We start from the raw sequence: 26,582 nt of genomic DNA, 5'->3' as shown, positions 1-26,582 counted from the left end.
GGTCTGTTTTTGATTACTCATATGTAACGAGAAAAGGTATCGTTTTCAGGTTGCTGCCACTCCACCACAGCGGAAGTGTTTTGCGCACACACGTTTCAGTATGAAGGCTGCAGGTAACTTCTGAATACTGATTCTGAATTTACATATTGTAGCTGAGTAATTCCGAATGCCCAGGATGACACATGCTTACAACATTGTGACATCAGTGCAGCGGCATAACCACTAATGTAGTGCCACCAAAAAATTAACGAGGGAGACTCCTTCACCTCATGTAAGGGCCTCATAAAGCACCTTCTGAAATGTTTTTCTGGCTATGCAACTGCATCATTATGACGTAATTGTCATTGTTGTCCATAATTTCTTGAATATGTCTCGAATATATGAAAAAAATGTCTGGTTGACAACATATGTCTTATAGGCATGATCAAACAAGAGCATATGTTGTTTTGTACAGCACCTTATGTACTTTTTTTATTTCAGGTGGACGTAAATTGTAGAAGGCAGGTAGTGCGGAAAAGATCATGGTCATAGGTCATGTGGCTCCTGGTACATGCCTCTGTGGAGTAACCTTTTCAGAACACACAGATATACAGTTTGCTCACAGAACCAATGAGTAGGATGTTGCTCGAATACCGCGAGAAAATGGCATAACAGATACAAATATCGTATGGCACAGTATGGGAATAAAAACATTTTTTCACCAGGGATCCATGAAACACTGTCGCAGTATTGTGCGCATGAACCATTGTGTGTGACACAAGCCATGAGGGCACACCCGCCTCGGAGACACTTTGGGAAGCGTACAACACAGCGATTGCTAATATGGTGGACGCTTCTTTTTTCATTTTGGCTGTGATGAAACATCTTGGGCCGAAATGAGATGATCTGCTGGCCAGGTAAACATTGCTTGCAGCACCGTGTGTCGGAGTCCTACCCACGTTGCCTCCGATGACCGCTTTGCAAAGCGGAATTCGACGATGGATATTTTACGGCAGCGCTCCTTCCGGGAGAGACGCTTTTGCCCGATATTCTCTTCATTAACCAAGTTTAGGTAATTAGTCACGTTGTATCTGTTCGAGAAGATGTCCGCCTAGATCAACTGCAAAAACGACATCGCGAGCTTTTTATATAAAAATCCTGTAAAGGAAAAAAAGAACAAATCAGGGATGTGAGAAAAAGCCGCGAAAATAAGTTTTCAAAAGTTACCTAAAAATTGCGCTTCCTAAGTAAAAATGCGACCTTGACGATCTCGCTTTTCTTGAGCCCTCTAAAACGCAACTGAAACAATGACTTTGTGTTTTTCTTCATCTCTGGGCTCAAGGTGTTTCATATAACGATGTCCGTAAGCATTATTTCGGACGACCTCAATATGCCGTCATTGCTCACGCAGTAGGGCGGTTCAAGGTCGACGGCGTCTATTGTATGATCTTATATTGTTGCTTTTGCATCTCGAGTCTATCAGTCTCAGCAAAGATGGCCTCATTACTTTGAATGACCGATTTGCATATAATTAAGTGATCTATCACGATAAAGTTTGTGTTGGCTGTGAAACTGCGTTCGCGCCAAACAAATATCAGCCCGTTCGTATGCACGTAAAGCTGAATGTTGTTGCGACGTTATTTCCAGACTAGGAAAGATGAAAAAACAGCTTGAGGCTTGTGCAGTGACGTCACTTTGGTCACGTGACATTGGAAAACATATTGCCGCACCGGAGTCACAGTATAGGAGGGCATGCCGGGAGCTGTTGCGAGAACACCTCACTCGTGTTACCTGACTGGTCCTCTGTGACGGCGAGCCCATCCCCACATGTCACGTGACGTCATCTGCACTAGCCTAATTAGGCTGTCAGTTTGGATTCCCTTTGTGTTTATGGTAATTAGTCTTTCTCTGTCATTAGCCATAAAATGTCAAATGCAGGCAGTTACTCTTTATTATAGATAACCTTACGTTAGGTAAGACTGCGATAAACACCTGCGTGGCAGCTTGTGTTCATTGCTTTGCTTTACGTTGCGGTCAGAGCGACGGTCGATATGTGGACTAATTTTTCCCACCTTAGGGTTCTTTAAGATGCACCCAAATCTCGAGTCGTAGATTAATTAGCCCAACCTCGTATCATTCCAATAATTTGATAGTTGATCAGCTCGCAATGATTGTAATCGGAACGCTGCGACCACCCTGCCAGTGAAAGTTACCGGAAGACATTCGTACCAGACGAAGGTCAAAGCTGACACAGTTTCTCTTTCGCGTAGACGACACAACGCGAAACCGCTAATTACGCTTTCTGTCGCGAACTACATCCATCCAAAGTGACAACCTTCATCAAAATAATCCTTGAACCATTCATTTTGGTCGCATTATACCCTCGCTTACTTGGCCTCGTTCTAAGCTGTACGTGAGAGCACTGAAATACTGGAAAATGCTATAACCCTTGACCTCTTATATGTAACATATTCGTTTTTGCCGAAAAGAATGTCACCGCTCTATATGATATCGTAATAAGCTGTTTGTAAAATTTGGCACGTGTCTTGCCGGACTTTATTAACAAAAAGAAAAAAGTAATCAGAGTACCCTGGGATTTTAATTTCCTCGTGAGGGCTCCGTTGCGGTCTGCTCCCTCTGTGGAGGTTACTAGGCTGCCATGGGATCCAGTCACTTATAGTAACCTTTTGACATATTAAAAACCGTCCAAAAGGGTTTTCCCCTGGTAGAGGTTAAAGACTTCCATCATAATCGATGGATCGATCAGGACGGACTGCTTCAAATATTCTTTTTCTCCTCGAACTGTCGAAGAATGGAATTCGCTGTCACCTGCTCAGGTCTCACACCGCTCTGTCACGGCATTTGTGGAAGGCCTAAACGCGGTTACATGATGTGACATATGTGACTCGTTGTAAATTATTTTGGACTTTCAGTGCCCCTCCCACTTGGACCCTTTTAGGGTTTGTAGCATTTTATAAATAAATAAATAAAATAAAATAAATTCGTTCCCAATGAGCAATAGGGTACCGCCATGCACAGCGGCGGTGAGAGAGAGACGATGACGATGATATGGGGGTGACTTCCGCGGCGTTGAATCATCCAATGTATATGTGTGTGTTCCATAACCCCCAACACTGTCTGGCACTTTCAGTTACTTTCTAGGTATGATCGCTGCGCCCTTTTCTCTCTAGCTCACTTTCGAGGTGTTTCAATGTGTCGCACACACAAACCAGGTGGTCTTCTCCGGAAAATGAACGTCAAAATGGCCTTTCTCAGATTCAATCACCCAGGGAATTTTCACTTCCCGGACAAATCAGCTGTCAAGTCATCCGGTAAAGCTACGCAAATCCGTCCATCAGTGCTCAAGTACACATGGTACGCATTGAACAAACATCTAACAAAACAAAAATCTTCAGTATGAACGGTAGAACTGCAATGGTGCATTGTAAACATATGGAAAACCGAAGACAAGGAGCAGAAACTTGTAACTTTTGGAAGCCCTATGAGGCCACCTAATACTTTTGTCCTGTAACGTAGACTGAATGTAAATTTCTCTTGGCGCGTTTTAATTAACTAGACGATAAATGCCCCCTTTCTTTTGACTTCATATTAAAACTTGTGTAGTCCACGTCTCCTTTATTTCGTATTTACATTTAATATATGTATATATAGCTACTTGAAAAAAAAACTAGAGGCAGACAACGCTAAGGTATAGCAAGAAAAGGGGCCGCCTTCGTCAGGACTGAAGAATCACCATGCTAAAATGACGTCAGAATCGGGGGGTCCCGCCACCTGGCGGCAGCCAGCAGGTGAAGCGCAACGCAGTCATATCCGGTGGACAGGACAGTTGATCGTCCGAGAGGTAGGAAGGTATCCAAGGGATGTCAACTTAGAGTATTAATTTTAAAATCTATTTATTAAGAGTTAAACTGATTAATTAAAAGGCGCTAAGGAAGATTTACAGTAATGTCTACTTGCGGCGGACGCTGCGCCTTCGTCGGTACTAAGTACAGAATAATATAATTATATGTAATAAGGACCACAAGCAAGAATATTTCATGAATGTCCGGCATCGCAACCGAGGCCTAATGATATGCCACTTAATCAATGACCCGCATAATAGAATCTCATCGCATTGCCAACATGTCCATCATAACCGTCTCGAGGAAAGTGCTCTGAAGGAATGCTGCCATATCGTACAACGGGAAGTACACGACTTGGTACAGTGATTATTTTTAATCCGTCCAACTCCAAAGTGGAAGAGGTTCGGCTTTTGCTGTGGATCGACGGTGGATTCCTGCTGTCATACGGGGAGGTATATAAGAAGGTAGCATCTCTGAAATGAAAGCATTCGTTCAGGCAGCAGCTATCATGAAGACCACGGTGAGTCAAACAACATTATCTATGTATATTGCACGTATACGGAAAACAATAAGCTAAGTGCTCAAACCCTGAGCACATCTCGCCAATTACATGCGCTAGGTAATCGGTGCTATATGCTTTCTGATCCACTACCACGTGTAAAGGAAATTACTTTCTGGATCTCTATCGAATTTTGTAAACTTAGTGGCAATCTGAAATCGGCGCCGGATGTTGGTGTTTCTTTTCCTTTCGCTATTCTTTTTCATTTGCGCATTGCATTAGACCAACATGCGTATAAATGCGAAGATGCGTTCGAACGTGACCTAACGTGATAAAAATAAAATCGTGTTAAAAAATTTCATTTTCACATTATGGAATTAACGATATCTCGTGGGGAGATTTGCCATTACTTCTGAGCACGTTTATGAAATTTAATCCGCGAGAAATTCAACTTTCCCAATTTATCTCTGAAATTTGGAAAGTCAACCTGACGTTTTTGGGACAGAAACGGAAAGTGGATTTACGCAGTAGCGAAAAATTGGAGCCCGAGAACCGACAGCGTTTGGTCCCGTGTCCTAGGTCCTGACTTCCGTGAGACTTGCCCAATCGCCATCGCAAAATACACACCTACTACTACTACTACACAAGACACAAAAGCTGCCACTACTACAACTAAGGCGTTACTACAAAAGCTACTACTTTGACAAAAAGCTGGAGAAAGCCGTCCTTTCGAAGCGCGCAAATTGTCATGTTGCGTTGGAATGTCATTCAATTGAAGCGCAAATTGTCGGCCGAGCTCACTTCTCCGTTAGGTTAATGCAAAATGCGGCGGAAGAAGAACGGCCCTTCCTGTTTCTACTTTCAGATAACCTTACATTGCAACCGTATTGCCGTTGAGCAGAAACTTGGAAAAGAAAAAGTGAAAAAGCAGGGGCTCCTTTTTTTTCTTCTTTGTTTACGTCGCGAGATAACTGAGATCATGAGTGACGCCACAGCGGTCGGTCTGTGGATTGCTTTTGCCCACCTGAGGGTTCTTTAACGTGCGATGAAAGCTCATCACACGGCACCCCGTATTTAACGTCCTTCGCGGAAGACGGCGTGTCTAAGCAACTTGTACCCTGCCACCAAGTTACTGGCGTCCTCGGCCGTGTTCGAACCCGCGATCTCGGAATCAGAAGGCGAACACGCTACCGACTGAGCCACCGAGGCCGGTAGGAGCTCCTTGCGTGGGTTCTTTTCGCTCCCCCCCCCCCCCCCCATTTTACGGTAGAATGTGGTAATTCCGGCGTGCGTTTTCGGTTTCCGTCAAAGAAACGTGAGGTTAGCTTGGCAAATTTACGAGCTCAATGCGGAAAATTCCATTTCTCGCGAGTTAAATTCGAGAAAAGCGCTCAGAAGTCATGGCAAAGCCTCCCCCGAGATAAATTGCGTTGACTCCGTAATGCTCAGACAAGGAGATTTCAGTACGATTTTTTGCCACGTTAGGCGAGACGCCCTGTCATCAGCAATGCACAGCCCGCAGGGAGAGCCAGGATTCGAAGCGTAACCCTAGAGGTGCCCCCATACTTGAAAGTACCGCTGGCACCGAAGACAATGTTTTGGAACGGTTGCTTTTGGAGATGACGGTCACTCACGAGACTCTGCCGACCCACTCGCTTATAATAACAACAATAATAGTTTATTCTGAAAGGTACCCATCAACAACTGTGAGGTCAATGAGGTTGTGCGCCAGGTCGTAATGGCGGTCTGTTATCCCTCACATCATCAACGCTTTGCCCATGACACGATTTAGCGTAAACTACTTCTCTGGTAGGGAATAATCGCCATCATCACGCTCGAGTGTAGCCTTTGACTGGAACTTCCGTCGATTACATCCAGGCACTAATATCAGTTCCTTTATCGAAGGAAATTGTAAAGCAGTAATGGCCCATTCACAGACGGGGAAATTTATTGCCACGCAAAACGTCTGAGCAGAGGTTTATTAGAATGCTTCATGATCTGAGGGGGGATATGTTGAATGCGAAGTAAATGAAAAAAAAAAAAAAAGAGAGAAGGGAAAGGTTAGCCACAGTGTAGGCTCATGATCTGAATTTATCGCCTCGTCTTCGCGGATGTATTCAAAAAGAAAAATAAGTTCTGACTTACCCCTCTCCCTCCTTGGTGATACAAACTCTCCAAGGGAGTACTGGAAACGAGGACTTTGCTTCTCAGCCCCGTTTCGTTGTTCTTGCGCAAAAGCGTAGCAAGGTTGCGGAGCAGGGCGAAAGGTTTACCGTTACGGAATTGCGGTTAACTTGTTAGATAAACTATTAAGATATTTCGGACGTTTTCTGGGTTTTGGATTTGGACGTATAATACGCGTTTTCGAGATAACCATTGCCATTTGCAGGTTTCGTTTTCTGTTACCTGATCTCGATCCGCTACGTTCGCAGGGATTGCAGCTCGTCAGCTTGGTCCTTTCTCTCTTTGTGGCTGCGGTCTACGGAGGCTATTACGTCGGTTACGGGGGCTACGGCGGCTACGGTGGATACGGATACGGCGGTCTGGGAGGCTACGGCGGTCACGGATACGGAGGTTACGGCCACGGTGCGTACGGCGGCTTTTACGGTGGACACGGCGGATACGGAGGTTACGGCCACGGTGGGTACGGCGGCGGGTACGGTGGCTATGGTGGACACGGCGGCGGATACGGTGGCCATGGCGGCTTCGGGGGCTATGGTGGCTACGGAGGATACGGCGGTCACGGTCATCACTACTGGTGATGAATAGAAGTGTCTGGTCGTAGGAGATACTTTGTAAATAAAAAGACGGAAAATAACCGAAAATTTTGCTTTTCTTCTTCTTAAGGGTGGAAATAGTTGGTACTTTCTTTTCGAAAAGTAAGTAGTTACAGCTACAATTACCTAAACACTCAAAAACAGTGTACATTTACTCATAGTATTATATTTCGCGTTCCGGACTACGCTTCTTCAGTTAAATAACCAAGTTAGCATTCTTTGACGACATTCCAGTAAATGAGTCTCTAAAAAAAACTCTATTTTTGCGTCTCGTTACTTATCACCAGCAGAAGTTACTATGAATGTCTCCCATGCATGGCTTCAGTCCAGAAGCGCTTAGACGATGCTTGGAAACACATCTGTGGAACTCAATTACATTTACACACCAGACACAATTACGCCCATCAGAAATTTATCGTCACAGCTACAAGTTACTCGTAACTTGGTCGGACAGAGTTCCTCTCCAGTACTGGATTAATGGATCCCTTCCGCATGAGCAATGGGGGAGTGTGACCCACCACATCATCATCCCATTTGTGTGTTATTCGTACCAGCGGTGAAATGTACATTGTTCTTTTAGGGGAGCAAAACTGGCCGGGGGTGTATGTTTAATAGAAAGAAAAGAAAAACTGGCAACACTGAATGCCTACGGATGTCTGTTTGCCAGGAAGAAGCTTCTTTATTTTATTTTTTTCACCGTTGCAAGAATAGAAAAACAGTATCTTGTGCATGCCTTCCGGGATGCTCAGGGTGTCTAGAGGGATATCCGCGTAGAAAGCGAATCCGGCCGCAGAAAACTGAAATACTATCCGCGTGAACGAGAGAAATTTCCACCAGGAGCAATGAAGACTCTGGTAAGAAAGCCACGGTTATTCACTGACATTTTAGGAGTTGTCCCTGTTTTGGGGTTATGTATAAGGTGGCTAATGTAGAACAACCTACATTCAGCTTCACCGCATAGCAGCAAACCACTGTACAGGGTTATATCACTCTTGATTTGCGGAAAGCGCGGGGCGCACGCCTTTCTGTGACAATTAACATTTCTGCGTAAGTGTCACAAAACGGCGTATCTAAGTATATCTAAGAGTATTTTGGCATTCTCCCCCGCGTGTCCATTAATGTTTCAGCAACGTAGCAACAACAGATAAAAAATTTCGTTTGCTTCTCAGACTAAAATTATCCACGCTGTTGACAGGAATATGACTGTAAAATCCCAATATTACAAAACGCACACTGTACGATTCCACATTAACCTTATATTCATTGATGCTAACATCTTGGCTTTGAAAGGTTGTGTGTCTGGAATATATGTATGTAGGGAAGGGGCGTGTCGTTTACACAAAGAAGCACGTATGTAGTGTGTGACTTTTTCAGGTTAAATGCCCATCCCGGGGTAAAAATGTGGTGATATTTTTAAATATGCAATTCGGGGTGAAATCGGGTACTATTGATACATTCTGGTGTTATCGGATATTATATATCTTGCACTGCAGCAACCGCCCTGCTCAAACATGCATCCCTCGAGAATTATAACCACCAAATATTGTTTCGTCAAATATGCTTCTATTGTTGTTGCGCCGAACATGAGACAGCTGTACGGATCGCTACTAAATAATGTACATTTAGTCAAGTTGACCACTAATAAGCGATTCAAGTTCGGAGAGGAGATCCCGTCGTTTGATTGTGTGTATGAGTGAGAAAAATGTAAGAGTGAAAGGGTGAGTGAGAGAGAGTGGTTGAATTGTCCCTTCAAATGACGCACCCTTGGAAGTCGCTGGAGAGGTGTGTTAGCTTAACTCAGTTGGTAGAGCCCCGGACCAGCAATCCAGAAGATGTGGGTTCGAGTCCTACAGCTGACTAACGTTTTCAATGACTTTCATCTTTCATAGGAGAGGGGTTATCGGGTTTAATCCGTCCTGGGTCGAAGCTAATCGGGAGGAATCGGGTTTAACCCGAAAAAGTCAGACCCCAAATATATGTGGCAAGCAGCGAGCATGGTGTAGTGAACCGAAAGTTGAACCCTTCTCGCGCGATCATGCAGATCCTGCTGTTTCTCGTTGCGTTGGCTACGGCACAGCGCGGTGGCTACCGTGTCCTTGGTGAAGGCGGCTACAGAGGGCTGGGAGGCTACGGCAATGCCAGAAGCGACCCCAGCGGCTATGGCGGGGTTGAGCGGGAAGGCTACAGTGGCGTCGAACGCGAAGACTATGGTGGTGGAGACAGTGCAGGAGGATACTACAGCGGATGAATGAAAATAAATGGCTTCTCATTTTGTGCCTGTCACTGTAGATTAACGGGAATACGTTTTTACGCCTCGGCATTTGTACTTAAGGGGTTGCGACATATAGAATATAATAGAAATGAGAAAGAAAAAAATGGAAACGTAGGTCGCACTGGTGCGATCCAGGACGCTTGACGTGTGGAAGCACTGAGTGAATTAAAAGATTATATCAGCACGCATGTCCTTGCGACATATTAATATAGCCTGTATGCTTCATTCCATGCAACGTGTACGGATTGTACCAGAGTATTGAGGAAGCGCAAAATAAATTGTACTTTTACGCAGCACACGTTTGGAGGAGAGCATCCTCCTAATGTAATCGCTATTACACCAGTATTTTGTGCACGTCTCTATTAAATGATTTTCGTCAACGTGTTCATCCAATCTACGAAATCGTTTGAGTGAAACGCGCAAGTGTTACTAATGTACGGCTACATTTTGACAAATATCGTCACGGCCGGGTTAGTCCATTTTTTTGCCACAACGGTTCAACTTGGTGACTAAGTACAGATTTATTTGAACCTAAGTTGTGGACGGGTTTCAATGGGTCATAGATAGCAATTTTTTGTACCGAGACTGAGGCTTCGAATCCCCGCTGCGCTTCCTTCGGACAACGACAAAGTTGCAATAAACGGGTTTCGTGCTGTTGTGTCGCCCGCTACGACCTTCTCATTGGCTTTGTTTTAAAACTTTCAGCACGTCTTGGCAGTCCAAGTATCCATTTATGCAAAAACACACAACATAAATCCAAACATGCACTAACCTGCGAAATATGAAATTTCACGCACTTTAAAACTGGTACTATGCCATTCATACTGCCCTAAACATGCTGATGTTAGCGTCGGGCAAAAAAGAAAAAAGAAATGCAAATCCGCGATCACAAATTAGACTACTATTAGAAAAGCCAAGTGGGAAATCTAGCTTCGAGAAAGGACAAAACTAATGAGAATGTAGCAAATATTTTTTGCTTGCTCCGATGCTTCACGAAAGTAGACGATGATGTCGATAACCTTGTAGATGAAATTTGAGTTCTTAAGCTAATTTAAAATCTATTAACTCGAAATTTAATTAATTTCGTAATGATTTTAACTAGCGCAAGTAGCCGTGTGACAATAGCAGTTCTCATTTGGGTAAGCAATTGGGTTGGCAAAGCAATCGCTCAAGCAGAGTCGATGACTCCGTAATATAACATACGTTGAACACGATGCAAATTTATGTTCTGAGGCTGGAGCACAGCAGAAAGGACAGTACAGGGCTCTGGACCGGCAATCTAGAAGATGTGTCCTGCAGTTTTCAGTGACTTCCTTCTTTCATTCGTGAACAACTACCAATAAAATGTGTTCGTTCCCATTGATTATGCAGGGACTCGAAAAATCAACAAAGATATCCGAATAATGACCACGAATCTCACAGACCACGAATCTTTCACTTTCATACGAGTCGGTCACCTTGAGACAGTCAGAGAAGAAATCATCCTTGAACTTTCATTCTTACGGAACCACTTCTAATCTCCCACGTACATCCTTACTCGCCACAAGGACATCGTCCTGCCAGTGAGGGAAGTCCTTCCTCCTGGTATAAAAGCTGGTACCGGTCTTGTGGTCGCCAGTGTGGAAAAGGCAGTCCAACCAACAACATCATGAAGGCTGTTGTGAGTATACACTACAACCCTTTCTGATTAAATGCTCCGTAAACTTTCGGCATTTTTTAAAATTAATAATTAGGGATAAACGAGTTTCACCTGTCGGACCTACCCTGTCATTCGGTACGGTTTTAACATTTCAGTACGAAACGGAGGACGTGTGGAACGAACGGAGATAGACGATCCTCAGTCCAGTTGAACTGCGCGCGGACATAGCGGAGGATTTAACCGTAAATCCTCATGCCCCTCGCCAAAATCCACATTTTTTATTTTGCTACGCAAATTGGCTGACGGGAGGCCGAAGGCTGACGGGAGGGCGGGACATCTCATCACGTTACCTATGCAATACTAATAATAATTGGAGGTTTACGTCGCGAGACAACTGAGATGATGGGCGACGCCACAGCGGTCGGTCCGTGGATTGCTTTTGCCCACCTGAGGGTTCTTTAACGTGCGATGAAAGCTCATATTTAACGTGTCACAGCCGAGCAGCTTGGAGGGTTAAGTTACCGGCCATCCTCGGCCGGGTTCGAACCGGCGATCTCGGGATCAGAAGGCGAACACGCTACCGACTGAGCCACCGATGCCGGTCCGTTACCTATGTGTATTCGAGAGAGGTAAAAAAAGTGTGACGTATGAACAGAGTGGCCCTGTTAGGATCACCAATGAGGAGGCTCTGCGCACACCAACTTTGGGGGCGACAGTCCCACCTTTCCATGAATTCCGAGACTATCCAATACAGGCAACTGTAAAACCAAAACCTGAAGGAACAACCTTACTGGAGAATGTACACTTTCATTCAACACAATTTTCTTACAGGTCGTTCTCGTTGCCCTCGCCCTCGTCTTTGCCGTCGCTCAGGCTGGCTATTTCGGCGGAGGCGGATTCCGCGGTGGTTACGGTGGCGGCTTCGGTGGACTCCGTGGTGGCTACGGAGGCGGCTTCGGCGGATTCCGTGGTGGCTACGGAGGCGGCTTCGGCGGATTCCGTGGCGGCTACGGCGGCGGCTATGGCGGAGGCTACGGTGGAAAGGGATGGATCGGTTAAGTGCGACACAAGACCCTTGGCCAGCCATACGTCGCCTTCACGAGTCCTTGGAGTCATTGTCATTGGGAGCTGCATCAAATTCCCAGTTTTCCAGAGAAGTTGTAATAAAATGACGTTTCACTGTCAGCTTTCAGTGTCTGTCCAACAGCGAAAAATGGAAAAAAGCGGTGATGAACAGAACCGAATTCTCCGAAGGAATGTCAGAGTCAGGGATAAGACCGTTGCCGACTAGAGTCACTATTGCCAACTAGCGGCTGTCATCAGGTGATACTCAGAAACGGGTTCCGTCTGTCAGGAATGTTTAGTTTGATAAAGACGTGTTGTTGTTTTCACCAGCGAACGGCAACCTCTCTCTTCTGTTTCATCTGTAGAGGAAGTGTGTGTCCCTCTACGTGAGTCCTGACCGGCGATGATGTAATGTCCCAGCGGGCAGATGTCCGCGACCTCACGCTAGGACGTTGCCGGTAGAACTGGCTGGCAGAGGCAGTCTTCATCGTCGTCCACGGGCAACCACACATCCTTTGTTTAATTCATCCTGATTATTATTGCGTCGGTAAGCGACTCAAAAAGACACAAAAACGCTGTACAAGCAAATAGTTTTTATGTTGTATGATCAACGTTCTCCGGCGTAGAATGTAATCAGTGCGATATATCCATTAAATGTCAAGCCCATATTTTTTCAGCGACTGGTGCTTTGCCCCTCAAGTTTCCCTGAAGTGGACCCAAGACGCACATTAACCCTCCTTCGTGACGTCCTTTCTACGTCGATCATTACACCGCTCTCATAGAGACAGTTACTTCTCGCTGCTCGTATATATTGTAAGAAATGACGTGTCCCGGAACACCTGACAGGTGACACGTCATTGTCGTCTCCAATTTCTTACAATTTAGAACATCCACGTGGAAGTGGTTTATTTCGTTCCTGAAAGAGACGCCCGAAAGGTACACGATAAGTGTTGCGAGAGAGGAAAGTCATTGAGTTTCTCAACGTCCAGTCCCCGCATGAACATTTACCGTTGCTGCCGAACTCCCCTTCAGATGGCCAGGCTGAGCCGTAGTAGAAGCCTCCATGTAGCCTCCGTATCTACCGTAGCACGCGCAAGCCTCCGCCGTAGAGCCCGAGGCCTCGTCCGGAGCATCGCCGAAGTAGCCCGCGTCAGCCACGGCTACCAGGACAACGAGAGCGAACAGAGCAACCTGCAAAGGGAACGCAGTTCTCTTAAATTTGCTCTAAAGCCGGCTCGTGTATTACATTTCGTCTCGGAAAATTTTATTCCATGAGTTACACGATATTAAATTCCCTTCAGGAGGTATAGAGGAAGATTTCATTGGTTGGGGAGCCTGTGACGAAATCAAAGTAAATAAAAAATGAGCTAGCGCTGTTTAGACCGTTTTGATCGATCTCCGTTCCTGTTACTCTGTTCAAAAGTGTTCCTGTTATTTTGATTTCGTCGCCGACTATCCCCCAATTCCTCTTTTTTGAATGAATGGAATGGAATGAATACGGACAACGACAACAATTAAATTGTGCGTTTCCTCGCTTAGGCTGCGGGACACTACCCCAGTGGGTTGAGTTATCATGACACGCCCACAGAGCAGCGGTTAGAGTCCGTCCAGTGGAACGGTGACTGTGAGGAGAGCCATAAACGATTCAAGAGCAAGCGCTGATGGGCGGGATTGAGCCAAGGTTCAACAATCTTAAATATGTCTTTTAATTCTGTTTTTTTTTATTCTGTGTTAGCACCGCGAAGCAACTGTGGTATGAGCGGCGTACAGATGAAGGAGTATGCGTCCTGGGCCGACTTTAGGGGGAACTGTGCTGTCTGGAAAGTCAGACCGATGGTAGGATTCGAAGCCACCACCTCCCTACCACCAACGAGCAGAGCCCACTCGATGAATGGTCTTCTGTCAGTGGTTTCTAGTTGACGCATAAGTCTGTGTCGTTCCCTCGTGAAGCGTTGGCAAGTCATGAGGATAGGCTCGGGTTGTGCACCTCTTTGTGTTGATCGAGAAGTTACCCGTAGTTACTTCCAAGTTACTTGGGACACAAAATGGCACTACGCAGGTGCAGCGCGCGTGAGCAGTTGAGTTCGACCTTGAGTTGCCTGCAGAGGAGTGCAACGCGCTTAGATCGTTTTCGTTTATGTTCAACAATTGGAACGCTTTGCATCTTACTCCCTGTGGGCGCACAATGGTTCAGCTTCATTTCAATGGCAGCGGTTCTTACTTCCTGAATAGAATACTGTCATTGATTGAATATCACGTTTTATGGCATAAAATGCCACGAACGAACCAGAGAGAAAGCAAGAAAATATGCGGACGTGAGCGAAACGCGAATTGTAAGTAACAATCGGAACTTAGCTTAAGTTACTTTTGCGAAGTTACCTGGAAAACAAACGAGTTCCTCTGAAAGTTGCCGCGGGGCAAAAGTACCGAGTTAAGTTACAAGTTACAAAAAAACGGAGCTTAGTTACAGTAACGAGTTACTGCGAACTCTGGTGTTGATAAAGTGCAAACTACAGCGGAAAGGAGTAAAGGCGACGCAGCAATAGACGCACGAGGGAAGTGAGTCAAGTGACGGGGAAGTCTGCTTGGCATACTGAAGGACAATGTGGGCTCAACCGCGTTGTGGAACAAGACGCCACTGTTGAGCGGCCAGGGTTGACAACATGGCAGGATCCTGGAGACCCGCCGAATCCCCTTCTTCGTTGCCTCGTACTCCAATGTGACCAGAATTCCCCTACGCTGCAAACAGGTGTCCCTTCTCTTAGAATGTCTTGTGCACCTTTATGAACTCCACACTCACTGATGCCAAAGACGCCGATGCTCCCTATGCAGTGCCGCATTGGGATCGGTGTACAAAACCCGTGTTTGGAATTCCAGTACCATCTTCATGAATAACAGAGTGGCATATAGTTCCAAAAAGGCGGACTAGGTGCGGTACGATAATCGATAACCTCGTGATATGGACTCGGCAGGTGTAACAATTGCCGGAGACGATCAGTCGCTCGTAGAAGAGCCATGTCTGCGAACACCACGGTATGGTTGCTGTATCTTGTCGTTTGTCTGAGGGCGGGAATTGGGGTTTCATTATTTTCTTTTCTTCCTAATAAGACCAGAAATGTGTTGAAATGGGCGGCTCTGTATACAGTGGGGATACAGCAGGAGATATAGAATGAAAGAACGTTTGGCAATGCGTCACGGATGCACCGGAAGACTTGGCTGTGTTTCCGCCTACGGATCTGCTGTCCAAGTGGCGGTGCGCGATCAAACGCTGATAGTAGCGAACATTTACAGTGATGGACGTAGTCCCGAATACGATTAATGGATTGATTGGTAAAAGGAAAAAATGCAGATGTTAGTCCCAAAGTACGCTCCGGCTACTTCAGGACGCGTTATTTAGGGTGTACAACAAATGAAGGGTCTGTCGTCTTTCCTACATTTTCTATGCAGAAAGAGACTCTCGAACGCTTCTTAGTGCACAAGACCAACTCTCTCTCGCCAATCTGAGCGTATACCAAAATTTCCACCCGCGAAACCAAAATCTAAATTTGATCATCTCTGATTTGCGTCACACTAAAAACATGGGATGTTAAAACGGAGCTTTATAAGTATATCTGGAAGGCTAAATTAAATTTGTCTTACACGAGAATTGCGCCATATTTCGATTAGATATAAGATAGCAGAAAAACATGGATGGGACAGTTGAGAGAACATACGGAGACGTATTTAGCATGATACGTGAAAAGACCATTCACTCTAAAAGAAAACATGGACATTCACATATATAATGTGTATCATGGAAGATTCCGCGCAGTTCGAATAATGATGGCAGTGTACAGTCACGGTAGGACTTGTTGCAAACGCATCGGCGAAAGCCGATTCGAGGGTATCGTGTGGAATGGGAGAATATAGAGACGGACCAGGACATTCAAGGAGGACGAAAGCTTTTCTCGAAGATGAGATCCGCCTGAGGCCTTATATGCGCTCCACATTTGTTTTTGTACGGCTGTGTTCTGGGAATAGGTGTGGTAGGTATTCCTCCGAAGTCTTCCGTTGCAGCGTGAAGGCCTAAAAATGTCCTTGCGTGATACTGTTACGTTCAACCTTCTCGTACAGGTAAACGTCATTTTTAGTATTTCTTACATTCTTGCGCTTGACTGTAATAAAGCGAGGGCAAAAGTGATAAACCCTTGAAAGGGTAAAAAAATTTACATGTGGTATGAAACTTTCAAATGCTTTTACTTCCTAACTTGGGGTACGAAGAAATATGTGCCAACGCACACAGCTTAGAAGTAGCTTGATGCTATTTCCCATTTGATCGTAACGCTTGGTACTGTTGAATACCTCTAAATAAACTCTCGAACGTACGTATATTTTATCGAACACTCACGGCAAAAAACAGCATACACGTACAGTACCAATCCAACGTAATGATGAATGGAACAACACATTGAATTAACGTGCCCGATCAGCTCGATGTCTCTGGCTACACAAGTCTGGGTCGCATCACGTACATGACATTACTATCCCTCTTCCAATAAGCTTCGTGAATATGGCGAGACGAGTAAAGTTATAGCTGTCGCAACAGAACTTTCAGAAAATCACTAAGAACTGTGTAATTTACGATAAAGCCTATACAACTTATGAATATGAGGACATGGACATCAAAACACAACACGAATCTCAAAGAGACTCAAGGTTGTTGTCATCGGGACTAACATCTGTATAATTTTCATTTCCTTTCTAATACATATATCTATTCTCGTAAAAATTAGCAGGACTACATAACGCTATAATCCTGTGAAATGACTGACATTGAACCTGTTCTGCAGGAAAGGTCTGTGTATAGGAATGACCACGTCATTGATTTTGAAGCTCATACCAAAGTTTTTTTTTTTTTTCGTTCCTCTTAGTAATAGTGATATGCTTCCATACGACACGCTTTTTTTGTTTCGATTAGCACCGCGAAGCAACTGTGCCTATATGAGTGGTTTACAGACGCATGAAGGAGCGGGAGACAGGGGATGCTTCAGGGGCGGACTTCATCCGTCTGAAAATGTGCCGAAAGACTAGGAAAAACTGAGGTTTTCGGAGCCGCCATTGTTTAGCATGACCTTGGATCTAGCACAGCCGAGCGGATGCTCTGCGCTTGAAAGCATAAGGCAATTCAGGACCAGCCCTGTCTCGGCTACCCTGGTAACCTAAAAATATGTCTATACCATAAGGCACGGTATGCTACCCCAAATACATAGAAAGTGCAAGTCACTCCAGATTTTCTTCCAATTTATTCTGTTTACTAAGTTGATGTTGAACATTTGTATTTTATGCACCCATGGTAGCATAGACAAACAGTACACATTAACAGGTAGTGGCACAGTTCAATTGAAGGTTTAGTGCCCCAGGTGCCACTCTCTGCCGTCAGTCCCAGTATGGTGCCAGTCTTCATCAGGCCTTCAGAAGTCCACCTCCCAACAGGCCTCCGGTTACGCCGCTGGTCAGCCCACCAGTTAGGACACTTGTTACGCCTCCAGTTACGCCATTGGTCAAACCACCAGTTAGGCCACCCCCTGTGAGTCCACCAGTTAAGCCACCGACAAGGCTATTACCAGTTAGGCTACTGGTTAGACCACCGGTACCTGTAAGACCACCAGTTAGGCCACTCCCTGTGAGGCCGCCGACTAGGCCGTTACCAGTGAGGCTACTCGTTAGGCCACCGGTCCCTGTTAGGATACAAGTTGCATCACCGGTTAGGCAACCAGTTACGCCAGTAAGCAAGCCACCGGTTACTCCTCCAGTCCCCGTTAGGCCACTAGTTAGACCGCTAGTGAGGCCACTAGTTAAGCCACCAGCTCCTGTCAGGCCACTAGTTAAGCCACCAGCTCCTGTCAGACCACTAGTTAATCCCCCAGTTCCCGATAGAACACAATTTGGATCACCGCTTAAGCAACCGGTTACCCCACTGGTTAGACCACCAGTTACGCCGCTAGTGAGGCCACTAGTTAAGCCACCAGCTCCTGTCAGGCCACTAGTTAAGCCACCAGCTCCTGTCAGGCCACTAGTTAAGCCCCCAGTTCCCGATAGAACACAATTTGGATCACCGCTTAAGCAACCGGTTACCCCACTGGTTAGACCACCAGTTACGCCGCTAGTGAGGCCACTAGTTAAGCCACCAGCTCCTGTCAGGCCACTAGTTAAGCCACCAGCTCCTGTCAGACCACTAGTTAAGCCCCCAGTTCCCGATAGAACACAATTTGGATCACCGCTTAAGCAACCGGTTACCCCACTGGTTAGACCACCAGTTACGCCGCTAGTGAGGCCACTAGTTAAGCCACCAGCTCCTGTCAGGCCACTAGTTAAGCCACCAGCTCCTGTCAGGCCACTAGTTAAGCCCCCAGTTCCCGATAGAACACAATTTGGATCACCGCTTAAGCAACCGGTTACCCCACTGGTTAGACCACCAGTTACGCCGCTAGTGAGGCCACTAGTTAAGCCACCAGCTCCTGTCAGGCCACTAGTTAAGCCACCAGCTCCTGTCAGGCCACTAGTTAAGCCCCCAGTTCCCGATAGAACACAATTTGGATCACCGCTTAAGCAACCGGTTACCCCACTGGTTAGACCACCAGTTACGCCGCTAGTGAGGCCACTAGTTAAGCCACCAGCTCCTGTCAGGCCACTAGTTAAGCCACCAGCTCCTGTCAGACCACTAGTTAAGCCCCCAGTTCCCGATAGAACACAATTTGGATCACCGCTTAAGCAACCGGTTACCCCACTGGTTAGACCACCAGTTACGCCGCTAGTGAGGCCACTAGTTAAGCCACCAGCTCCTGTCAGGCCACTAGTTAAGCCACCAGCTCCTGTCAGGCCACTAGTTAAGCCCCCAGTTCCCGATAGAACACAATTTGGATCACCGCTTAAGCAACCGGTTACCCCACTGGTTAGACCACCAGTTACGCCGCTAGTGAGGCCACTAGTTAAGCCACCAGCTCCTGTCAGGCCACTAGTTAAGCCACCAGCTCCTGTCAGGCCACTAGTTAAGCCCCCAGTTCCCGATAGAACACAATTTGGATCACCGCTTAAGCAACCGGTTACCCCACTGGTTAGACCACCAGTTACGCCGCTAGTGAGGCCACTAGTTAAGCCACCAGCTCCTGTCAGGCCACTAGTTAAGCCACCAGCTCCTGTCAGACCACTAGTTAAGCCCCCAGTTCCCGATAGAACACAATTTGGATCACCGCTTAAGCAACCGGTTACCCCACTGGTTAGACCACCAGTTACGCCGCTAGTGAGGCCACTAGTTAAGCCACCAGCTCCTGTCAGGCCACTAGTTAAGCCACCAGCTCCTGTCAGGACACTAGTTAAGCCCCCAGTTCCCGATAGAACACAATTTGGATCACCGCTTAAGCAACCGGTTACCCCACTGGTTAGCCCACCAGTTACGCCGCTGGTGAGGCCACCGGTTAGACCACTTGTTCCTGTTAGGCCACCAGTTAGACCCCCAGCTCCAGTCAGACCACTAGTTAAGCCCCCAGGTCCTGTTAGTCCACCAGTTACGCCGCTAGTTAGCCCGCCGGTTAGACCACTTGTTCCTGTTAGGCCACCAGTTAGACCCCCAGCTCCAGTCAGACCACTAGTTAAGCCCCCAGGTCCTGTTAGTCCACCAGTTACGCCGCTAGTTAGCCCGCCGGTTAGGCTACTGGTTAGTCCCCCAGTTACGCCACTTGTAACCCCGCTGGTTAGACCGCCAGTTACGCCACCAGCCAGGTCACCGCCGCCGCCGAGGCCAAGAGCTCCGCCACCTCCTAAGAGAGCAGCAGGGTACGCCATTGCCACAGTCATGAGCACGGCAAGGTGGGGGAGAACAACCTATAACGGATATCCAAGTCAGTTGTCAGTAAAGCAAGCCAAAGTAAGCACGACGTATATAAAGTCCAATTAAAGACACGTTATCGGGACATAACAAGGCATCTTCTACATGCGGAAATAGCGACTCTCACAGTCCGGTGGAAATTCATGTTCTGAGGCTGGAACACAGAAGAAAGAAAACACACAAGCCTCAAGTGCCTAAGAACAACTAAAAGAAGGAAGTCACTGAAAAGGTTAGCCAGCTGCAGGACTCGAAGCCACATCTTCTGGATTCCCTGGACCGGCAATCCAGAAGTTGCGGGTCCGAGTCCTAAAGCTGGCTAATCTGTTCAGTGACTTCCTTCTTTCATTGTTCACAATCCGGTGACCAAAGATTAAAACGTGTCTTTACCGGGTCTGTGTCGTAAGGGTTGTTCAAGAAGGGCTTCTCGGTTAGGGTTTGATAGGCTGCTTTAGTGTCTTCTCTGATGTGAGCTATAGTGCCGCAAGCTTGTTTTCGGCATTTTGTTATCTTACTCAGTATTTTTCCTCAATTTGAAATACATTTTTGTGGTATTTTCTACTCAATATACTATAATTACTTTATGGATCTCCATGACAGCGTTTCTTTATCTCGTTTTTTCATGCTCCTGCTTGCTGGGAAGGAATTTCCACTTTTCTTTTTTTCGTTCTGACCCCGACCTTTCAACTAAGCCTCCATTTACTGGTCTTGTGGCAACTACTATAGCATTCAAGGGCAACACAGAGTTTTCTTTATCTTTGCCTAGCGTCACTGATAGCTTGCAAGATATTCAGTGACCCTATCTGTTCATTGGCGCCCAAGTTCTGTCCTCGAAGATAGCTTTGTTCCGGGGCACCTCTAATTTAGCAGACTGTGGTACCCTTTATGATCAGTTTTGATCGCGGTGTTTGGTGACTCATGTGGTGCAGCAGGGACTTGTCGGGTTGACGAGCAACCACAGCTGACTGACTTGCCATTTTTAGAATATAAACGAATCACTCCATACTACATTTCAGTGGTTAATCCTGAATCCTAGGCACGGAGTGGTGTTGCAAACTATTGGGGTAGTGCGGGAGCGGGATGTCCTAAGTATAGTTACGCCACAACAGCTTAACATATCATCGCCGACATGTGTCCAAAGCTTACATAGCAAGGGCATGTAAGGGATACACAGGTAAAAGATGTTAGGGAGTGACGCCGAAAATAAACCTCTACCCGAGAAATGTCATCATGACGTTGGTAGACAGATCGGAAGGGAAGAGCTTGTTTCCATGAATTGAAAGAAAAGTAGAACCCAAGGTCGCGTCCTTTTCAGGATCAGGGATCATCGTAATCCCCTCAAGACCTTGTTCGCCCCATATAGCTTCGAGCATAGTTCAACTCTACCAAACCCGTGGCGCTGTCGAACACTATGACGTCATTTGTTTACAAACAGGGAGAGGTCTATTGAAATAGGGGGAGGGGGTGTAGACCCAGTGAGATATCTCGGCAATATCTTGTTGTGTATATATTGACGTCCCATGTACTGTCGTACACAGCCCGTTGACGTCTCTTGTACAATGAGAGGACTATGCTTTCAGTATCCAATAGACGTCCTAGCAATGTCACTTCCCAGACATCTGGATATTAATGGGACATGTACGTTTCCATGAACACCTGCATTATGTTGTACACTCTTTTGTTTTTCTTTTACAATTTGGCGTTAAACACACAGATTGCACGTTAAAACCTCTATTTGTAGCAACAACAATAATTGGGCTAGTTGGTTATACTGATGCATCTTAAGGCGCAACACACACGGACAAGAGGGAGACACACACTCGCGCCACTCGCAACTCAGTTTAATAGCAAAAGGCACATAGACAGGAACAAAAAAGACGAAAATCCAGAAAACCATCCTCCCGCCCTCTGCCAGCAACATCCAACATTCGTACATTCATGTGGTCTCCCATAACCTGAAGAAGCTTGGTGACCGGTACGGTGTTCGAGTGCTTTTTTCCGCACCGTTTAAGCTCAAGAGCTTGTCGGCCAAAGTGAATGGCCAAGAACGGAGGCCTGTGTGTGGTGTCAGTCATGTGAAAGGGTGTATTCCTTGCAGAGTAGGAGTAGTCTATCGGATCCCTCTCTCATGTGGCAGAGTCTATATAGGGCAATCTGGAAGGTGTGCCAATGTCAGGTTGATGGAGCACGCGGCATCACTGAGTGGCACTCCGCGGGGACACCTCGCTGTACATTGTAATAGATGTGTGTGTACACTGGATTTTCGGAGGACTGATATCTTGGCAATGTCGCGCAATGCGCTGACGCGAGAGATTATTGAGGCATACATGATAAGTAAGTCGGGGGAAAGGTGTGTGAGCCAGACTTCCGTGATGTTGTCAGGGCGGGAGATAAAGTATCTCGATGATAGCGAGTGGCAGCCGCTTATCGCTGCGTAGTGTGAACTTGTTGGATGTTGCTGGTAGAGGGCGGGAGGATGGTTTTCTGGATTTTCGTCTTTTTTGTTCCTGTCTATGTGCCTTTTGCTATTAAGCTGAGTTGCGAGTGGCGCGAGTGTGTGTCTCCCTCTTGTCCGTGTGTGTTGCGCCTTAAGATGCATCTCTATTTGTAGGCAAGGTACGTCCCATCTCCAGTGTATCCAAATATGTACATCCCAGTCAAGAGGCGTCGCTGATATAGATTCTGCACCCGGAGTGGTCGAATACGTTACAGCCATAATTCGGCACAATGCGTCACTGGCAACTCTTTGACCAGCGCGTACCGTACGGCACCGTCTATCAGTGTACTGAATGAAGCACGTACTAAAGTACAAGTATCACGTCCATTAAGTGCAGTATCGCGAAAGCCGGTGACCATGTCTTCGTAGGTAAGACCTACCACATACTGTGCTTTTAATTCAGCCTATCTTCTATATTACGATTGCCTCGCAAATAAAGTTTCAAAACCGAAAGGTTCCCCCTTGCTCGAAAAATGTTATGTCATTCCTGTAAACATGTCCAGGATATGTCTATAACATATCGCACTCTTGGTTATTTCTTTGCACATCCTGCAGATCTCCCTGGGATGTGCAAAGTGAGATAAATTTCTACATCACATTGTGGACGTACAGAAAATGTCTGCATGGTGCACGTCTCGGATATATGTGACGTTCCCGACTTTTCTGGGACGTCTCTGGGATATTTCTGGTCTACTGGGGAGGGGGTCTGGATAAATCATTGCCACTTTCGTTTACGGTAGGGGTAGTGCAACCAGCTGTGGGGGTCAGACCATAGAATGGAGTCAACGAAGGAGGCGCGTTTGTTCCCCTGGCCATTGCTGAAGACATGTTTTCAATGTATCTCAGAAAGAGAGAACAATATTTTGGTCGAATGCAAGCTCTGCGGAATAAGTTACTTTCCGCTTTTAGGGACTTTAGGAGGAACTAATGTTTACGGCTGTTCATCCATTATTTTACTCAATCTGAGATATCGGACAGAGATGTTCCTGATTTGTGGAAAGTGCGGGCCTTTTTGTGTTTCCCTGTGAAGTCGGCATGAACGTGACCGACAACGGCAACTAGTTTCATCAGAAAAAGGCCACCCATTTTTAACGAGTCAGGGGAGAGACCATTCGGGATTATGGTTGGCTCGGTTTTCAGCGCGTACTGCAACCCCTTGTCTACCCTTTCGTCACCTACAAATTGTTGTCCAATCTAGTGATGCTGCTTGTATCGAGCTGTGAGTGATAGATGAAATCTGCTGAAACCAATGAGGTGGGAAACTGCCAATAAAACAAAGGCGCACATAATTCAGTTTCCCGTGGAAACACACAAGGGGAGATGCCAGCTATACTTTGAGGCATACTTTGAATCAACTATGATCGTGAGCGACAATGAAATCGATATAAAAGAAAAATGTAGCGAATACGAAAGAGAAGTCCTTTGCATTCTCTGTGTGTGTTTATATAGAGCTAGATCAGCCGACCATTTTATTCGGCAACCGCATAACAATCACTTCTATTGAAAGCTATTGGAAATGCCAGAATGGATGCAATATGTACTCACCAGGATCTTCATGGTGTCTGAATGTCGTTGTTGCTAAGCGCCCTTTTGTGGCCCCACTTATATTCTCTCGTAAGGTCATTACACGTGGACTAGTTGCCCGGATGCTAAGGCATCCGGGAAATGTCTGCCGATTCGAGATCAATCAATCATCCTGTTTCGGGCGGATGCCACACAGTCTGCATGTGGAACAGATCCCTGATTTCCTTCAATAGATAGCGTGCCCAACTCTCGAGAAAGGACAAGCAATGAACACTCAACAATGCTCGGTAGAGTTGCAGCAAAAGAAATGGGTTCTATATATTGTGCTTTATATCGTTACCAATCCTTTTATGGTGTCCTTTCTACACCCGTCGTATATTTCTTACTACGCCTACAAGAAAGCGGACGAAGACGAAAACCAAACAGCTATTGCTAAAAGTCATCCAACGTGTCTAAGCCGCATAATAAATATTCCGTCTCTTTTGTTATCTTCTCACTATTCGCTTTTATATATACTGTTCACATGTGCGAGACTCCGATGTTGTAGCCTTTGTCCAACCTCTTGGTATTTTCAGCTAAACTATCGGTTACTTTTTTTTAAATAATAGAAGCGGTATTCCGTTGCCTTAAAAAGGAAGTATCGATATCGGTATTCCGCTACTTTTTACTCAAGTAACGAGTATCGGTATCGCGATCCCATATTTCGGTAACGGGTAGAAACTCTGCAACTATACAAAGTGCTAGGATATTTTCCACCCCCCGTGCTAAGGTGTACACGAAAGAGACTGTACCGGCGTCTCTTTTGAGTACCTTCGTCATAAGAACAGCCATGGGAAAGAACTATTGCAGTGACGTCATTGTCGACCACACGGTGTAAAGAGTACGAAAGGGGGGTACCACTTGCTGTAGCACGACATCGCTTGGAAGAGTCTTCTGGGATGCGTTTTTGTCGAATGGAATTGTTGCGGGTATTCTGGAAGAATAATATGTACAGGGTGTTCCACCTAAAGTGATAAAAAATTCTAACTGGCGAGCCGGAGGATTGTGGGACTTTCAGCACTTGCCTTCTGAAAACTTTTGCTGACGTTTAAGAAGGCTTTGGGGTATTTTTAATTAGGAAAAAAAAATCGTACTTTGAAAATTGCCAATCCAACCTCACTTTTTTTTTGCGCCTGCTTGATTGTCGCAATAAGGCGCGCGCGAAAGGTGAGACCGTAGTTGAGTTGAGTTGATAAGAAAAAAAATAAAAAAAAATGGAGAAATAGGCACTCTTTACGAGAACCGGCTACTCCAGATCATTAGAAAAACACAAATGGCTATCTACAATAAAATCAGTGAGTGACAAAGACACTCAATCAGTCACAATAGGAGCGAGTTCTTTCGTTTTGCTGATATTAGCACTTGAACCGGACAGCACATTTATCGGAAATGGCTTCCAAATCAATCTTCATCAAAACCTTTCCTGCTATTCGGTAAATTGACGCAGACGCTTTAATATCAGACGTCTTAATATCATCATTTTTTTATGGCCCTCTGTAGTCCTTTAAAAAACAAAAATGAGAAGTTTAGCAAACATAAAAAAGTCAACGTAGATGGGTAGAAATCCAGCGAACCGGTAGAGATGTAGGAAGGGAAGAAGAACAGTCTCTGTTCGAAATATCGGCGGCTTCTGTCCTGAGGCAACTCCCTTCCTATAAAAAAGGCAAGTACTATATGGGCGCCATAAATGCGAGACGAAATCACATCACGTAAAAAATGCTAAACAAAATCGCGATATAAGTGGAAAGGCGGTGAACACTTGTTCGGCTTCGGTGGCTCTGTGGTGAGCAATTGTCCGGCCTCAGCAGTTTCTTAGTGAGCAATTGTCCGCGCCTCACGGTGGATAGCTCAATTTGGGTCAGGAACGGTAGCAATACGAGCAGTCAAAAGGCAGACCGCCACACAGGTTAATTACAAACAGTGCACGATTAAAACATGTTATCGAAAAGAAAAAAAAAAGCGAGAGAGAGAGACCTAAACGCTTGGTATACTCTAATCTAAATCACCGACTTAACCCAATCAATGCCAATAAATAAATGATATGCTTTGAGCTATAGGTGATGGTTCGTGGTATGAATGATATCAGAGTGGGCTAAGACAGGACTGGAAGAAAATTTAAGTTGGATACGCCAATACTGGGAGAAAGTTTGCCGAAAGTTTTCAGGTTCATGTTGGATTATTATTTCATGTGGCGGTCTCTTCCATATAGTACTATGACATCTGAAGGGAAAAAAAAAATATTTGCAGAATGCATTGGAGTCACAATGAAAACGCTTGCAACGATTACCAGTTACGAAATTGCCAATAGCAATGCGGTAGAATACCGCTCACAATGAAAACCTCACACCGCGACACCAACCGTATTATAAGTGCGAGTTAATTTGGCCCTTCTTGACCACATCTAAGGAGAGAAAAAAAACGTAGGATGGGTGGATGCAATGAGTCTTAATTGTTGGGTTCTAATCATATATTTTGTGGAAGAGAAAAATACGGCTGATTTTGCGGCGTAAGGCCAAGTTCGGTACGATAATGTTCACGTTTCCCGATTAGGACACTTGGACACAAAG

The 26,582-nt window shown here is 45.8% G+C and overlaps 3 protein-coding genes across 5 annotated transcripts; all 3 read left to right on the top strand.

Annotated features, from left to right (window-relative positions):
* Positions 1–4,049: 4,049 nt before the first annotated feature.
* LOC135368038 (neuropeptide-like protein 31) lies at positions 4,050–7,166 on the top strand. 2 transcript variants are annotated; one of them, XM_064601117.1, is made up of 3 exons: positions 4,050–4,362; positions 6,774–6,915; positions 6,970–7,166. In XM_064601117.1, exons 1-3 carry the CDS (start codon positions 4,321–4,323, stop codon positions 7,101–7,103), a joined length of 318 nt encoding a protein of 105 aa, XP_064457187.1. In that variant the 5' UTR covers positions 4,050–4,320; the 3' UTR covers positions 7,104–7,166. The 2 variants fall into 2 exon arrangements, with proteins under 2 accessions (XP_064457187.1, XP_064457186.1); XM_064601116.1 differs by having other exon boundaries at positions 6,774–7,166.
* Positions 7,167–7,883: 717 nt separating this feature from the next.
* LOC135368037 (TATA-binding protein-associated factor 2N-like) lies at positions 7,884–12,214 on the top strand. Of its 2 annotated transcripts, XM_064601115.1 has the most exons (3): positions 7,893–7,972; positions 10,762–11,050; positions 11,861–12,214. In XM_064601115.1, the coding sequence occupies exons 2-3, from the start codon at positions 11,039–11,041 to the stop codon at positions 12,086–12,088; spliced, it is 240 nt and encodes a 79-aa protein (XP_064457185.1). In that variant the 5' UTR covers positions 7,893–7,972; positions 10,762–11,038; the 3' UTR covers positions 12,089–12,214. The 2 variants fall into 2 exon arrangements, 1 of the variants encoding a protein (XP_064457185.1); XR_010414641.1 differs by lacking the exons at positions 10,762–11,050; positions 11,861–12,214 and adding an exon at positions 9,160–9,392 and having other exon boundaries at positions 7,884–7,972.
* A 4,682-nt stretch (positions 12,215–16,896) lies between these two features.
* LOC135369513 (uncharacterized) lies at positions 16,897–20,027 on the top strand. Its single transcript, XM_064603096.1, has 2 exons — positions 16,897–16,928; positions 17,480–20,027. Exons 1-2 carry the CDS (start codon positions 16,897–16,899, stop codon positions 20,025–20,027), a joined length of 2,580 nt encoding a protein of 859 aa, XP_064459166.1.
* The last annotated feature ends 6,555 nt before the right edge of the window (positions 20,028–26,582 follow it).

This window comes from Ornithodoros turicata, chromosome 9 (genome assembly GCF_037126465.1).
Source record: "Ornithodoros turicata isolate Travis chromosome 9, ASM3712646v1, whole genome shotgun sequence".
NCBI lineage: Eukaryota > Metazoa > Arthropoda > Arachnida > Ixodida > Argasidae > Ornithodoros > Ornithodoros turicata.
The sequence above is the reverse complement of the archived record's forward strand: the minus strand, read 5'-3'. Positions and strand labels throughout refer to the sequence as shown.

What these genes read in the sequence shown, in the direction of transcription:
- LOC135368038 (XM_064601116.1), top strand. Translation starts at nt 4,321, where the DNA reads ATGAAAGCATTCGTTCAGGCAGCAGCTATCATGAAGACCACG. An exon ending in CAGCTATCATGAAGACCACG is followed by an intron (nt 4,363 to 6,773) that starts GTGAGTCAAACA and finishes CTACGTTCGCAG; the next exon opens with GGATTGCAGCTCGTCAGCTT.
- LOC135369513 (XM_064603096.1), top strand. Translation starts at nt 16,897, where the DNA reads ATGACTGACATTGAACCTGTTCTGCAGGAAAG. An exon ending in GAACCTGTTCTGCAGGAAAG is followed by an intron (nt 16,929 to 17,479) that starts GTCTGTGTATAG and finishes GTTCAATTGAAG; the next exon opens with GTTTAGTGCCCCAGGTGCCA.